Genomic DNA, 15,737 nt, shown 5'->3' with positions numbered 1-15,737 from the left:
TGGATTGTTGGCATGCCTCCAATTTTTTCCCCAAAAATCAGTTAGGTTTGTGTTTTTTTAATTATATGAATTTTATAACTGTTTGAATTAGGATCATTTTGACCATGTTTTAATTTGATCTCTATTGTAAAAAAAATAGATGAAATTTGGTAATTTGGCTACTCAATACTCTTCTTTGGAGAAAAAGTGAAGTGCTTTCGAATGGGTTAAATGTAAAATTGGGGAAATTGTTTTCAGTAGTGGAGATGTAGGATTTTATTTTCATGATGGAGCAAGTTTCTTGTGTAGCGGAAGTTTTTTTTTTTTTTTTTTATTTATTTGTTGGTCTTTGGTGCAATTCTTTTCTGTGAAAGTTGCATCATAAAAAAATTAAAATAAAAAATCTAGTGTAATTATTCTATGATTGCTCACTTATTTGTAATTTTATTATGAAATTCATAAAATAAAAAAATGAGAAATATTTGAGAGATTTTTGTTTTCTTTTTATTTTGTTGCTCTTATTCAGATTTATGAAGTGAGTTGAGATTGTGTTTGTGATATTAAAAGTTAATGAATAGGTTTTGGTATTTCTATTAGGCTGATTTAAACTAGTTTTATCAAATAAATTGTGCTCCCTCCGTCCCAAAATAATGGTTCATTTTGGAGAATTTAACTTTTTTTGGTAGTACAATTATTGTACTTTTAAAAAGTTGATTTTTTAAAATTACTTTTTGATAGTACATTTTTTTGAGAATATCAATGTCATAATTGTACTTTTTATATTATTTATGAATTTAAAAGAATGGCAAAATAAAAAATTTATATTATTTTTGTATTTGATTTTTGAAGAGGGACTAATATTTTGAAACAATGAAAAATGAAATAAGGGACTAATATTATGGGACGGAGGGAGTAAGCAAAATGTACACCAATCTCAAAATAAATAAATAAAAATTTATAAGCTGCTAAGATCAACTGTGTCAAATAGGCCAATATAGGGCAATTATGTTTAGTGAAGGAAAAATTGTCTTTTGCTCCCGGGATAATGTCGTGGTGATTGAACTTAATTTCGATTGGTTAAAACTGTAGAATTCAATGGTGATCGAACTTAATTCCGATTGGTTATAACTGTAGAATTCAATATTTTTTATTAAATTTTTGGATAAGTTGAAACTGTAGAATTCAATATTTTTTATTAAGTTTTTGGATAAGTTGAAACTGTAGAATTCAATATTTTTTATTAAGTTTTTGAAAAATAAATTATCAAGTGTTAAATGATAAATAATGTGTAACAATGCGTCAATACCAGTCAATACCAGCAAATAGTCACTCAGGAAAAAGTTTCGGCAATGTGTTGGATGTAATTATGCTGCCTGCTGCTTGAGTTGCATCTGTTTATGATTTTAATGTTCAATAATGTTTTGTAGCTCGAAATTCAATGTCCCGAATGGCTCAAATGCCTCGAACGACGTCGTTTTGACATTTTTTTTTTCTCTTTCCCTTCCACTTCTCGTTTCTCTCCCAAACATTGAGTTAAACCTAAACAAACAGAGAGGAGAGGCGATATCGAGAGAAATAGAGGAGGAAAGGAGGAAGAGAGGACAAAGAAGATGGCTTCGCCGCCCAAATGGGAAACCGTGATCTGGCTATATCGGAGAGAGAAGGAGAATGGGTTTGATTTTTCTTAAAAAATCACATCTCAGATTAGCTATAAAAAAAATGTTGCTATTTTGGTCTTGTTTTTGTTCAAATTGCTACTGTTTTGGTGTTGTTTTGCTACTGTTTGGGTGCTGAAATTGCTACTGTTTTGCCTTTTTTTTATTGATGTTTAGCTGTTATTTTGTGCTGAAATTACTACTTTTTTGTGTGTGCTGAATTTGCTGCTGATTTGCTGCTAATGCAAATCTTGAAGGAGATGAGAGTGAGGGAGATGAACAAAGGGAGTGAGGGAGATGAACAGAGTGAAGGAGATGACGGAGGGAGTGAGGGAGATGAACAAAGGGAGAGAAGGAGATTCGGGCCTTTTGAGCCACAAACAATTCGAGCTACCCAGCAAAACTCTTTAATGTTTTAGGTTTTTGCAGGTACATCAGCTCGTAAAAATTTCAGATTTAAGACTTTGTTTTGCATGTTATTATAGGGTAAATTTTTTGAGAAGATAATGATGTCAAAAATATATTTTAATTAAAATTCAAGTAATTTTATTATCATGTAGAAGAGTAGTTCGAAATATCATTTTTTCTATTAATTTAAAAAATTTTGACAACGATATTTGTAATTTTTAAAATTATAGAAGTCAATCTATATTTTAAGCAACTTTCAAAAGTGTATTTATAATTATTTTTAAGGAGAAATGTGAGTTTAAGAGGTTGGTTATGTGGATAAGACCAAATTCAAGAGAGTAAATCTCCTAACACAGAAGAGTTATTGGTAAAGAATACTTATTAAATTGAATACCACATAACTCCTTTATATAAAGAGTTTGTGTATGTACAATTGAAAATATTTGCAAGAGCATTATTGCAGACTTTAACATCAGAGTGTCCTCGATGGTAATGCTGCCAGTTTACTTGCTTCAACTTTAATTTTGTTTTTTTGTTTTTAACTATTGTTTACTAGGATTGAGCATTAGAACATATTTACATACTGGAAATTTTTTTTGTTCTTTTCACAGTTCTATCAATTATGTATTTAATCAGTTTGACTTGTTTATGGATACAAAAGATGTGCATTGAAAGGGCCAGAATATTCCATTTTCAATATCTATGTTTCAATATAATTTTCAGTTTCATGATCATGCATTAAGATTTTAGTATTTTGAGATTTTAATTATATCGTGTTAAACTCGGAAGCTTATTGAGGACTTAAAGCTAATATTTTTGTTCTTCTTTCTTTAAATAAAAATACTAATTTAATGGTTTTGAAAATATTAATAAATTTCTTATCCTTGTATTTCAGTAATCTTTGAGAGCCCCCCAAAAAAAGAAAAATCTCTCACCCATCCGATTTCTCAACTAGTGGTGGGTTTGGGTTTAAGTTTCTGTTTAGTTAACTTGGTTCGGTTAATCATGGAATTGAGAGGATCAAGTTCGGTTTTGTTTGGTTAATCGAGTATTAATTTGCTTCTTATTAATGAAAATTAAAATTAATTATGTCCAATTATACCAATTAAAAAATATAAAAAGTATGTTAGAAAAATAAAGTTTATGAAATAGTTTTTTTAATGTAATATGATATTATATTTTTCTTACATTCCCACTTAAATGAAAATTTTCCACGAAACATCTAGGATTATGAAAATTTGTAAAAGTATTTAAATTCCTTTTTCCTTGAGAAAACCCAAAAAGAATCACTAATAAATTAGCTCACACTTTGTAATTAATGGTCACTACACAACCCTTTGACATTCAACCAACAAAAGCATTTTTGGAAGCCTTCTCGTCTTTCCCATTCAACTATGTTACAAACTTATTATTCAATGATATTGTAAGACTGCGAATTCTAATAGATTGTAAAATTTTCTCAGAAAAATGAAAATAATCTTGGTTTGTACAACATGTTCTGATTCGCAGGACCGTGTCACGACACTCATTCTTGTTTTGAGCTTGCTTCCAGCTCTAGTGCTAACTTGCAGCGATTTGAGTGAATTCAATGTTCTTGATTATGGAGCTGTCGGCGATGGCATGGCAAATGACACCCTTGTAATTTTTTATTTTTTTGAAATTTCATTTTGGGTCACTATTAGATTTTCTTGAGACTGAGAAATTTTTGACATTTTTTTGAATGTGATTTTGTAGGCATTTGTAGAGGCTTGGAACAGAACATGTAATGCAGAGAGTGAAGATGCAAGTATGGTTGTTCCAGAGGGAATGACATTTCTGGTGTATCCCGTGGCATTTGTTGGCCCTTGCAACCCCACCTACATCACCTTTTTGGTAGAAGAGTTTGAATTTTGTGACAATTTTTGAGTCCTTTGACACTGCTACGAACCCAGAAAAAATTTCATAGAAAAAGTGTCTTGTCGGACTGCATTCATCTTGTTGTGCAGTGGACTCAATCTGGGCTGAAAGCAATGCTAACAATCAACTTTTTGAGCACTTTTTTCATTGTTTTCCTCTTTAATTATTTTCACTACCTATAATTTCATTATTTCACAAGAAAGTGCCAACACTGCATTCATTTGGCGGAGTGTGGGCTCCATCTAGGGTGAATGCAGTGCGGTGTTTTCATATTTCATTAATTTTGTAGTTCATACTTTGTGCGACTTCTTTCTCAGAAGCATAGCATTCTGAACACTTCTGAAAAAAATTATGGGATTTTATTGTTTTCCTATTGAACACTTCTCTTAAAAAGTTAGTTGAGTGACTTCATCTTTCTATTTCCATCTTTGTTGTAGCTCTCGGGCACAATTATAGCTCCCCATAATCCTGAGGCATGGAAAGGGAGAAATCTAGGGCAATGGTTGACCTTTCAGGATGTGAATGGGCTCGGTGTTAGTGGCCCTGGCAAGATCGATGGACGCGGCCAGGGTTGGTGGGACATCTCATGTAAAAGACATCCTCAATCTCCGGTACACTATGTGTTTTCTTGATTTCATATAGTTACATTTCATTAATTAAGATCATAACTAACTTTAATTTTCCCTGTTTCTTGTTTCAACAGGGATGTGGCAAGCTTGCACCAACTGTAACTACATCACTTCAGTGATCAACTACCCAAATTGATTTTTTGAAATAATATAACCCATTAATTCATTAATGTTTTATCTTTTTCAGGTGCTCAGTTTCACAGAATGCAACCAATTTTCCATAAGCAACATTTTGATTGTCAATAGCCCTCAAACTCATATTCTTGTGACGGGATGTAACAACGTCATGATTGATTCTTTGACCATAAAATCTCCCGAAACAAGCCCTAACACGGACGGGATTCACATTAGCCACTCCACTGGAGTGTTTGTCAGCAACACAGACATTGGCAGCGGTAACAATTTCGCCCCTTTTAAGAGCAATTTGCTTTCTTTCTCTTTTTTTTTTTTTTTTTTTGTCAAAAAAAACAAAAAAAAATTATGCTTCTAAAAGCGAAACATAGGTCAAAATTTACATTTTCAAAAAGTATTAAGTTTTGATTTTTTGCTAATGGTGATTTGCAGGAGATGATTGTGTATCCATTGGCGATTACACTTCACATATAGACATCACTAATGTTAATTGTGGACCTGGCCATGGTGTAAGGTAAGCGATCTCGCACGTATCAGTCTACTCAAATTATATAAGCTTATTGTTAACATTTTGGACGTATATTTAAAAGTGGCTTGTGTAATGTACAAATTTTCACACTTTAAAAAACAAACAAACAAAACAAAAACAAGGAAAAATAATTGAATTCTCTCTCCAAAATAGTATATGAATGAAGACCTGAATCACTCACTATATGCGCACGCACACATGCAAAGTGTTTCTATGTGTACAAAATGAAGACATTATTTTGATATATGCAACTCTTTTGATAGCATTGGAAGCTTAGGAAGGAGTGGAAATGAGGTGAGAGTAGAAAATATTAATGTGAACCGCGTAAACTTCAACAAAACAAGCAATGGGGTTCGGATCAAGACATGGCAGGTACGATTGTGAAGTGTTTTATTAGTTCTCAATTTGATGCTTAAATATCAATGCTTCAAATTTCACAATTGACGTACACTAATGTTAATTTTCAATCAATTGTTGTTTTCTTTTTGGTATAGGTTGGGAGAGGTCATGTTCGCAGAGTTGTGTTCAAAAACATAAACTTCACAGACGTCAAAAATCCAATAATTATCAATCAAAACTACCGTGATGTCAAAAACGCACGCAAACGAATGGTATAATAACGTTCTATGAAGTTAAATTTCACGTTTTAATCAAATATTTCACGGTATCTACAATGAATTTTTTTTTTTTTTTTTTTTTTTTTTTGATGAAGAAAGCCGGAGTCGAGATTAGCCATGTGCGGTATAGTGGGACATTTGGTACATCAAAGACCGAAGTCGCAATCAATCTGGATTGCAGCCAGGCTGTGCCCTGCACCAACATATTGCTAGACACTGTTGAATTGGAATCATCAAGTCCGGGAAAGCGAGTGATTTCGTTCTGTAACAATGCTTACGGAAATGCCACCGGAGTTGTAAAACCCAATTCATGTCTCCTAAAACAATTTTGACTTACCAAGATGTCTATTTAAATTTTTTTTTTTTTTAGGCTTTTGATTAGGCTAATCACTATTCTTTTGAGTCAAATTATGCACACTTGTTTTTGCTAAATTGGACTACTTATATACAGTGATTTCAATTTTTGGTATGTTTTGTTTGCCAAATTCTTTTAACTTTTACGTTCATTTCTAGGTTATATGTGCTGAGAACCTCCATTTTCCAAAATGTTGAAGATAGATCCTCAACCCCCAAAAAAATGTTGAAGATATGGGGGGTTAAATAGTGGAGTGACATTGTGGATGTTTGAGAAGTGACTATTTTAGAAGTTTTTTGGCTTTCTGATTATTTTTGTAAGCTATTTTAATTTTTGTATTTGGGAAGATAAGATAGATTTTTATTTGAGTTGTTGTATTGAAAAATACGTTTGAAATGATATTTGAAGTTGAAATAACAAATTTGTCCCTAACCTCACTTTTTTCAAAATTGGTCTACATGGGCAAAATTGTCATTTCATTTCAGCCTGTGGGATTAGGCTAGCACTACACTGTGGCAGTGTAGGCTGCCCACTGCCGGCTGCTTTTTTTTTTTTTAAATATAAATCATTAACTTATGATACTATTTGAAATTATTTGACTTTTTTAATGTTTGAGGCTATTTTAGCCTCAAACTTGGGTTCCCAAACACTCCCATTACACAAACTTCCAAAAAGTACACATTATTTCAAGAAATAGAATTTTAGTTAAATACATTATTAGTTTTAAAATATGCACATTGTGTGAACTTGATCTCCAACTTATTCAATTTTTGTTCGAATGTTCTTACCGTGATATGTTTTTGCTGGAAGGGTATTTTTGTCCAAATCTGGATAAAAAAATTGATGGAGCCCATTTAAACACAAGTTAAATAAAATTTACCACAAAGTAAAAAGCCTATTTAGTTTGGCCAAAGAAACAATTTCTACATTAAAATTTTTTTAAAAAAAATTGCAGAACTTTAACAAAATTATTATAAGATAATATTACCCTCCACACTTCAAAAAATTGTACCATGTCCTTTTAGCTATGTTAACAAGGGCTCCACTGGCAATGTTGTAATTTTTCACTTAAAGTAAAAGTTTTAAAAGACTTAAAAAAAAAAAAAAAAAAAAAGAAAGAAAAGAAAAAAAACTCTTTTAGTGATTACCAAACGCATCATTCTAAAAAAATAAAAATAATTACTAAAAACAATCGTCAAACCCCCACCAAAACATGGCTGAATTGAATCATCAATTGGGCTGTGATGTTTTGGTGTAGGATCAACTGTACTGGTAGATTACTTTGACATTGTTTTCTTGTAGTAGTTTTGTAGCTATAGTTTACAAGGAGGATTATGTGCTTAGTGCTTATGCTCTAGTAATTTCTTTTTTGCAATATTTAAAAAAACTCTTGAAGAGTGATAAAAAGAAAAGATTACATATGGCAGGTCATATGCAATGTAATCTGGGCTGTAAATTTGAAGACTTCAGTGGTTAAGCAGAGTGATATCTTGGGACATCAACCGCGGATCAGGTAATAAATTTGAGTTGCAGCCAGAGGTATAAAAACAAAAATAAAATCTTCTCTTCCATAAAATAAATAAATAAATAAGAATAATAAGTATTTTCTCTTCCATCAGAAATTCCAACAAAGTTGGACAAAATCTTTTCTTTCGAACATCAGTAAATCTCCATCTGAATCTAAATAAATTGTCTTTATATATTCTCTATTTATGTGTGCGCGCGCATGCGCGTGTCAATAAACCACCATTATCGGCCTACAAACCAGCATGATTGATGGAAACTATGTCAAATGTCAGATAAAAGATCACCTACTGCAGTACACGCCATAACATATGAATCCATGATCGCATTTCAAAAGAGAATTAGCAGAGAAATGTTTGATATCACAATCAGTCGTTCATGTCAAACCAGTGACATACTTTTTTGAGTTCAAGCTTCAAGCAAGCAATATCAACAATGCAATCTCATAAATAACAAGTGAACATTTAATAACAAATAGGGTACTAATCTACGTGTTAAATCCGAAAATCTTATTAGGATATTTGAGTTATATCTATAGCACTCCTAACATTATGGATATGAATTAGTATAACTTTGGGATTTATTTTTATTGAATGTCTCAGCCATTTGTTATTCTTGATAAGGATATCCCACCTAAATTTATTTTGCCATTAATACAAATAGTCATTGAGATTCTAAAGAACACAAAATTTCAGTTCTCTGCGAAGCATACCTTATTTTGATTATCTTCTACTCTGCGAAAACCAAAGAAATTGTCCACAGAATAATGGTTTATTTCTCAACATCCACCTCTTTCTCAACAATCTTAGAAAACCCAAAAAATTGAACATACTTTCACAAATTCAAAGGAAAATAAATTTCAAAAGAAAAGAAGAATAATACAGCAAGCAGAGTCTTTCAGCCGACATTTTCTCACAGTTCTGTAATTATATGTTTTTTGCATATGCAGGATCTTCGTACCACATTCTTGGTTTTATGCACAGCCAGCTTGGGATTAAGCAGTGATATGTGTCAAGAAGATGGTTCCGATGTTTTTAATGTGCTCGATTATGAAGTAGTTGGAGACGGGATAAGGGATGACTCCACAGTAATAAGTCATTAACTACGACCTTCTCTTTTTTTTTCCAAAGCTCTGTTCAAATTTTAGATTTCTGGTTTCCAAAATAAAATTTTACAATGGGACATGCCTAGGCTTTTTTGGCAGCGTGGACAGCTGCCTGTGGAGCTGTGTTGGACACTTCAACCTTATACATACCAGAGGGTTCAACATTCTTGCTAAATCCAGCAAAATTTCAAGGTCCCTGCAGGTCTTCCAGCATAGATGTTCAGGTAAGTTTATTATACCATCAATGAACAATTTCGTGTTGGCAAACCACATACATATCAAGATATGAAGTAGTCAATAGAAAATTACAACGATTTGTTCAAGTTTGTAGCATGAATTTGAGATCAAATGTTTCAAAAAAAAATTGGACAGGTCTATGGGAATATCGTGGCGCCAGATATTATCGCATGGACTGGTCAAAACTTGAACAATTGGCTCATTTTCTCGAATGTGAATGGACTAACTGTCAGCCGGAATGGACAAATTGATGGGCAAGGCTCAAATTGGTGGGATCAATACAACGATTCTAGTGTGGGTCAACACAGTTTTATGCTAGATCACTCGTTTAATCTTTCCTTACATGCGATTGTTTTTTTTTTTTTTTTGGTTATATAAATATATTTTTCATCAAAGAAGTTCTAACACATGATCATCTATTCGATCAGAGGTCGAATTTCGAGAGACCCACTGTACGTTAGACCTCTTTTCATTTTCTAAAATCCTATCACAAACACACAGACACACACTAACTCAGCTCAAGAGATGTTTGTTTCTTTGACAGCCAGGCATTGGCATTCCGTAACTGTAACAACCTTCAACTTAGTGGATTGACACATGTCAATGGCCCCAGAAGGCATATATCAGTAGTTGGCAGTACTGGATTAACCATATCTAATCTTCAAATAACTGCGCCTGAGGACAGCCCCAACACGGATGGCATTGACATCTCTCAGTCGAGCAACGTCCAAATCCATGACTGCATCATTGGAACTGGTACATTTAAACTTGTCGATTCCTTTTTATCCCTCATTATGACCATTCCCTTGGTTGTACCTAACTTTTGTCTTCAATCTTTTTCAGGCCTCCTATTGCAATTTCTGTCACTACAAATGTAGGTGATGACTGTATTGCCATGGGTGGGGGATAGGCCAATATCAATATTACTAGCGTGGCATGTGGACCAGGCCACGGAATAAGGTTTCTCAAAACCTATCTTCTAAGCAACCAAATTGGGTACTATATACATATATACATATATCTATAAGATTGAGATAAAAGAAATTTCTTGCAGCATTGGAAGCTTAGGAAAGGGTGGAGCAATGGATACGGTGGAAGAAGTACATGTGAGAAATTGTAGCTTCACTGGAACTATGTTTGGAGCAAGGATCAAAAGTTGGCAGGTAATGAAGCATTGAAAACCATGTAGAAATTTAATTAGATTATTTGGGTGAGTATAATAATAACTGTTCTCGGGCCACTTGTCTTCTAGGGAGGGTCTGGTTATGCCAGATATGCCTCTTTCAAAGACATTACACTCATCGCAGCAGCAAATCCTATCATCATTGACCAGTTCTATTGTACCACTGATAAATATTGCACAAACAAAGTAAGAACAAATTGTTTTTCGTTTTTCTTCTAGGGAGGGTCTGGTTATGCCAGATATACCTCTTTCAAAGACATTACACTCATCGCAGCAGCAAATCCTATCATCATTGACCAGTTCTATTGTACCACTGATAAATATTGCACAAACAAAGTAAGAACAAATCGTTTTTCGTTTTTCGGTTAGATATTCTATAAATGATGGTTTCTGGTGCTAGTTGTTGAATGCTGACTAATTTTTTTTAATCCTACCTAACGTTCAAGACCGAGGCTGTTCAAGTGAGTGATGTTACTTACGATGGATTTTATGGGACATCAATCACAGACAATGCAGTCAAACTTAGCTGCAGTGAGACTGTAGGGTGCACTGACATTGTGCTAAGTAACATTGCCCTAACCTCACAGTATCCAAATCATGTCCTTTCCTCTTCATGCTTGAATGCTCAAGGAACATCTACTGCAATCAATCCAGTAGTGGATTGTTTATTACCTTAGGTTCATCATTTATCCATTTTTGGTTCTTCCATGTTGCCATTGTGTCACTATGGACATTTCTAAGACACTGTACTACTGTTATTAATGTTTGAGGGAAGTACTGCCAATATTATCACTTCAGACTACTAGAGCAGTTGTAAGTATTTTGTTCATTCTTTTTACTCTGTCATTCCAGCAGATAAAAGCTACACTCAATCTAATATAATGACTTCAATTGTACAATAAAACATAAATTATAAAATGTCATCTGCAAAAGGTTTACAATGATATGGCAATAAGAAAATTTTCCAGTACCGCCAGTAATTAACACATTAACATGTACTCCAACAAGAAGTCGACTTTTCCTGTACCTCTATTTTGTATTGTGAAAATGTTCTTTTCAAGTTAAGTCATGTTGTGTTCAAGAATTAAGTTAAGTTTGTATTAGAAAATTACTGTGACGAGTTTAAATTTCTTTGCTTTCTCACTTGGCGTTCGCGTTCCTGGCTAAGTTCATGAGGGAGTGACTGAAGATGAGAGGAATGTAATTATTTTGCAAAGGTGAAGAAGGGAGGCCTTATGCTGAGGTTTTCAATGTCAGAGACCTCTTACAGTATACTTCTGGAAAATACTACAAAAAGGAAATATTAATTGGCAGTTTGCGTATTTTGATGCTAAGATTCCAGAGGTGAGGTTTGTAATGACGGACTAGAGTATATGCATTTAGTGAAATAATAAACTATTCATATTTATAAAAACCACTAGATATCTAAAACAATTACCCATCCTTCTTTAATCAATTAAATAGACACAGTATTGAGTTATGAAGAAAATAATTTTCAAAAATTGCAAATTTTCTATCCTTCTCTAGTCATCTTCTTGACAAAGAGTTCAGCAAAAATTCGTAATTTTAATTTTTTTCCTCTTTGTTATCTTAAACAACAGCAAAGCATATTGTTTGAAAGTTATGTATATACTATATACTATACACTAATGCTAACATAAATCCACAAGCATCATAATGCCAAATCTTTTTGTACCCGATTTTAGTTACAACAATAGAACTCCTGAATTCCAAATTTCCAAATATGAAAGTCTAAAGAACACAATCCTTGAATGTATTATATCTCACATGAATCTGAGCGACCAAAGAATGCATAACGATTGTTTGCGACATTGTCGTATACAAAATCACGTATGAAACTGCAGCCATCAGCGTCAAGAGTAATGTTATAACAGATCAAGTAATGGTTAGTTGCAAAACTATAGTGACAGAAAGGGGGATAACTTACAGAGGAACTAACTGTAGAAAAACAGCAAGTTGAGGGAAGGGTAAATCTATGTATTCCATGATCTTCAGTACAGCTTCTGACTTAATATATGATCTGAAATCACACAATAAAACCTGAACTGATTAATACTTCTAAAGAATATCTCTCTAAAATTCTCTGATAGTAAATCCTGATATGAAAGCATATCTTGGGGACGCCCTAAAGCTTTTAATTGGGATATTAACTATAAAAAAAAAATGTGCAACCCACTGCTGCCTCCAGTAGAAGTCTGGGTGAAATTTTTCGAAATATTGGATATTTTGATAGAATTCACACAAAACAAATAAGAAAGGAAATAATAGAAAACTTGGAATTTTCTCAGCTCAAATCCCGACACAGCATAAAACTCTGAGTTGATGTTTCTCTATCTATCTTTTTCCACAGTCAACTGAGCATTAACAAATATGAAAATGCTGTTTTAAATTTAATTTGTATTGGAATTCCACAAAAAAAAGTAGCTTTAATGCCTTTCTCAGATGAATGAGGTTATGAATGCTATTTGATATCTAAATGAAAGGAGAGTGCAATGAACATGTCTGATCCGTATGGACCTCCTTGCCATAAAAAAATATAAAAAATTATTAGAGAGATATTATGATTAGTAACTGCATCGTTTAGACAACATTCCTTAAATTTTATTATAATTTCATTAGTTACAATATAACACAATTGAAACCTCATTCGACACATACCTTTGCTTTTCAACAAGTACAACACTTGAAATATCGTCAGGAGCTCTTCCAGATCTCCTTAGAAGTTTTTTCCCTGCTTCACTCTGTAGAGCTTCAAATCTTATATTCCTGACAAGTAATGATATACTTATAAAGAGTTGAAATAAAATTTTGATATTGTGCAGAAGCATAGATCTGATAACATTTCGTAGAAGCCTCAGTGATAAATATGCATGTGTATCTATGTGTATAGATACTCATCAAATCATTCTTTCCTTTGGCTAAACCATCTTATCAGTCAAAACTAAACTCTTCTTTAAACTTTCTATTTCTCATTTGATTTTTTGATCTGCATAGATGTCTTTGGAAGTGGCTTCAAGAATGAAAATTACTTGGCCAACTGGAAAACTTTAGACACCAGTGTCTTTCGTTAGATAAAACTGGAGAAGGTGAAGGCATCAGTCTACTCTCTTTCTCTCTCTCGTGAAAAGTTGTCCCCTGCATTGACAAACTTGAAAAGCTGGCACAAAATTTCAATAAGTATATTTCACGCCTGGGTATTGAGCATTTCACTCTACATGGACACATAGCATGTGTTTAGGTGTGCAAGACTCGTAACCATTGATGCCAAACCATTACTTTGAAGTTCTTTTTACTGCATATATTTTTCCTTGAATACAATCAATCCTTAACTAGAACATAATAAATCTACTCTTTGGTCATCCAGATTTTCTACATATATATTACAGAAAGAAGAAAAAAGTGGGATTTATCATTAGAAAAGAAAAAGCATAAAGATAAAGAAGAACAAAGGAAAGTACAAAAGAAGAAGAGGGTTATATTTGGATGTTCTAAAGCAGTTGAAAACATATGATATAATCATACAGAAATTAGATGAACAAATTAAAGAAAATTGCCCACCTTTTCCTGTCATTGTCTCGAACAAACTTCACACCTCCATTACACAAGTTGCATACACCTATCAAAATAAATAAATGCCACCCAATAAAATTAATACTTTGCTAGGTATTCATGAAGTATTAACGCTCTGTTTGTTTGGGCAGAAAATATTTTCATATTTTCTAAAAGTATTTTTCATATTTTTTGGTGTTTAATAAAATAGAAAATGAAAGTCGACGAAAAATATTTTTCACGATCAACAAAAATAAGCTTATGTGGGTATAAAATGTTTTCTACTTCGAAAAGGTGAAAACCTTTTTTTTGGACTAAAGTTTTACTAATGTCACCATACTTACCGCCACTCTCACCTCCACCACCATCACCGCCACCCCACCACCACCCCGAACATAGGAAAATATTTTCTCCCAAAAATATTTTTTAGAAAAATAATTTAAATAAAAAATATTTTCCGTCCAAACAAACAGAATTTAGGAATAAACTAACATCATCAGTTACGGGGTCAACAATATAGAATAGTCCCAGCTAAAATTTTCATTTTAGTAATAAATTGTGGTCAAGAATGTGAATAAAGACAATCTATCTTTCAAATTGAAAATTATTCTACAAAATTATTATTCATTTGGACATTTCATCAAAAACATGGCAGTAGCAAAAGCAAAAACCCTACAGCACTATTAATTATGGTCGTTTACAGGCTAATTAAGAAATTAAGATAATGACAGTGATTAAGTTTAGAGAGTATCGTTGACTGTTGATTAGTACCGTCGAATAACATGATAGGTCGAGTGTCTTTCTCGAAGAAGCTCGTTGTCGCCTCCGCCCAATCCGCCGACGCTTCGCCGCCGCGAATTGGTGATAGAGTGGCAAAAGTAGTAGTAGCAATAGAAGCGGCTCGGCGGCGATGTCTAACGTACGCGGGAAGTGACGCGCTCAGTCCTGCGCACCCAACAGGGATTACGAGCGCCATAGATGTTCGCTGGTTAGTTCTAAAAATAGAACCAGTCGCATAACAAATTAAACGGTTAAATACAATTTCGTTGCGATATTTTAATCAGAGCAAACTACGTTATGTTTGGCAAAGGTTATTTTTTTTATTTTTTGGGTTAACATTTATAAAAGTTAAAATAAATTAAAATAGTTAATAAGATAAAATGTCACATCAAATTCATAATTATTTTATTTTTTTTTCATAAATATCACATCCAATTATAAAAAAAATTCAACTATTTTATCAAACACAAAAATTTTAACCTACTAAAATAGCCTACTAAAATAGCAACTTTCCAAACACCCACTACAAAAACACACTTGAAATTTAATTAAAATATGAATAGTGATGTAAATTTGGCCTGACCCAATTCGGTTCGATCCACTCTGGCTCTGGCCGCCCTATGTCGAGCCATGCCAGCTTCCGTCAAAATTTAAGCCGAGCCGAATCACAAGTTATAAAATTATGCCCAAGTCTAGGGGTATTCAGGCAATGGGCGAGCCTGACCATTTAGCTCCAAAACACACGACCTAGGCTCAAGCCTAGGATCCCGAACTTGCCTCAAGCTCGGTTGGGTAGCAGGTGGAATTCGGACGGCCCACAGATAATTTTTACACCTTAAATATGAGTTACATTTGTAGTTAGAAATTACATCTTATCATTTCAAATTTTTAATTCCATAACAAATAATATATTTTGGCCTCATTTGAGAACTTGGCCATTTTAATTGATTTTTTGACTTTTTAACTATTTTATGAGATGAAAAAAGTTGTGTTTGTGATGATTTGGGAATTTTTTTTAGTTGAATAGATAATTATGAGAGAAAAAATGATTGATTGATGCATAAAATGTGGTATTTTATCTTATTAACTATTTTAATTTTTTTTTTTTGACAAATTACACTAATAGTTCCTATACTTT

The 15,737-nt window shown here is 33.0% G+C and overlaps 2 protein-coding genes across 2 annotated transcripts; one reads left to right on the top strand and one right to left on the bottom strand.

Annotated features, from left to right (window-relative positions):
* Window positions 1-3,359: 3,359 nt before the first annotated feature.
* Window positions 3,360-10,941, top strand: LOC114284687 (uncharacterized). The gene is given in 17 exon segments (XM_082908113.1): window positions 3,360-3,680; window positions 3,777-3,914; window positions 4,376-4,549; window positions 4,642-4,665; window positions 4,755-4,962; window positions 5,132-5,213; window positions 5,492-5,600; window positions 5,723-5,839; window positions 5,941-6,171; window positions 8,674-8,811; window positions 8,916-9,053; window positions 9,202-9,335; window positions 9,611-9,822; window positions 9,945-10,026; window positions 10,121-10,229; window positions 10,319-10,435; window positions 10,696-10,941. Coding segments are annotated over 17 exon segments (2,415 nt in total). The 5' UTR covers window positions 3,360-3,509; the 3' UTR covers window positions 10,927-10,941.
* A 918-nt stretch (window positions 10,942-11,859) lies between these two features.
* Window positions 11,860-14,968, bottom strand: LOC114284708 (Putative thiol-disulfide oxidoreductase DCC). Its single transcript, XM_028227661.2, has 5 exons — window positions 14,591-14,968; window positions 13,829-13,886; window positions 12,929-13,036; window positions 12,198-12,290; window positions 11,860-12,108 (listed from the first exon to the last, which is right to left on the bottom strand). The coding sequence occupies exons 1-5, from the start codon at window positions 14,793-14,795 to the stop codon at window positions 12,027-12,029; spliced, it is 546 nt and encodes a 181-aa protein (XP_028083462.2). The 5' UTR covers window positions 14,796-14,968; the 3' UTR covers window positions 11,860-12,026.
* Window positions 14,969-15,737: the final 769 nt, after the last annotated feature.

Source organism: Camellia sinensis, chromosome 15, assembly GCF_055761805.1.
Source record: "Camellia sinensis isolate YWXY chromosome 15, ASM5576180v1, whole genome shotgun sequence".
NCBI classification, from domain to species: Eukaryota; Viridiplantae; Streptophyta; class Magnoliopsida; order Ericales; family Theaceae; genus Camellia; species Camellia sinensis.
The sequence above is the reverse complement of the archived record's forward strand: the minus strand, read 5'-3'. Positions and strand labels throughout refer to the sequence as shown.

Coding starts and splice junctions, on each gene's coding strand:
- LOC114284708 (XM_028227661.2), bottom strand. CDS start 14,795: ATGGCGCTCGTAATCCCTGTTGGGTGCGCAGGACTGAGCGCGTCACTT. Junction 12,291..12,928: donor GTACTTGTTGAAAAGCAAAG/GTATGTGTCGAA, acceptor GTGTGATTTCAG/ATCATATATTAAGTCAGAAG. Junction 12,109..12,197: donor TTTCTACAGTTAGTTCCTCT/GTAAGTTATCCC, acceptor TGATGGCTGCAG/TTTCATACGTGATTTTGTAT.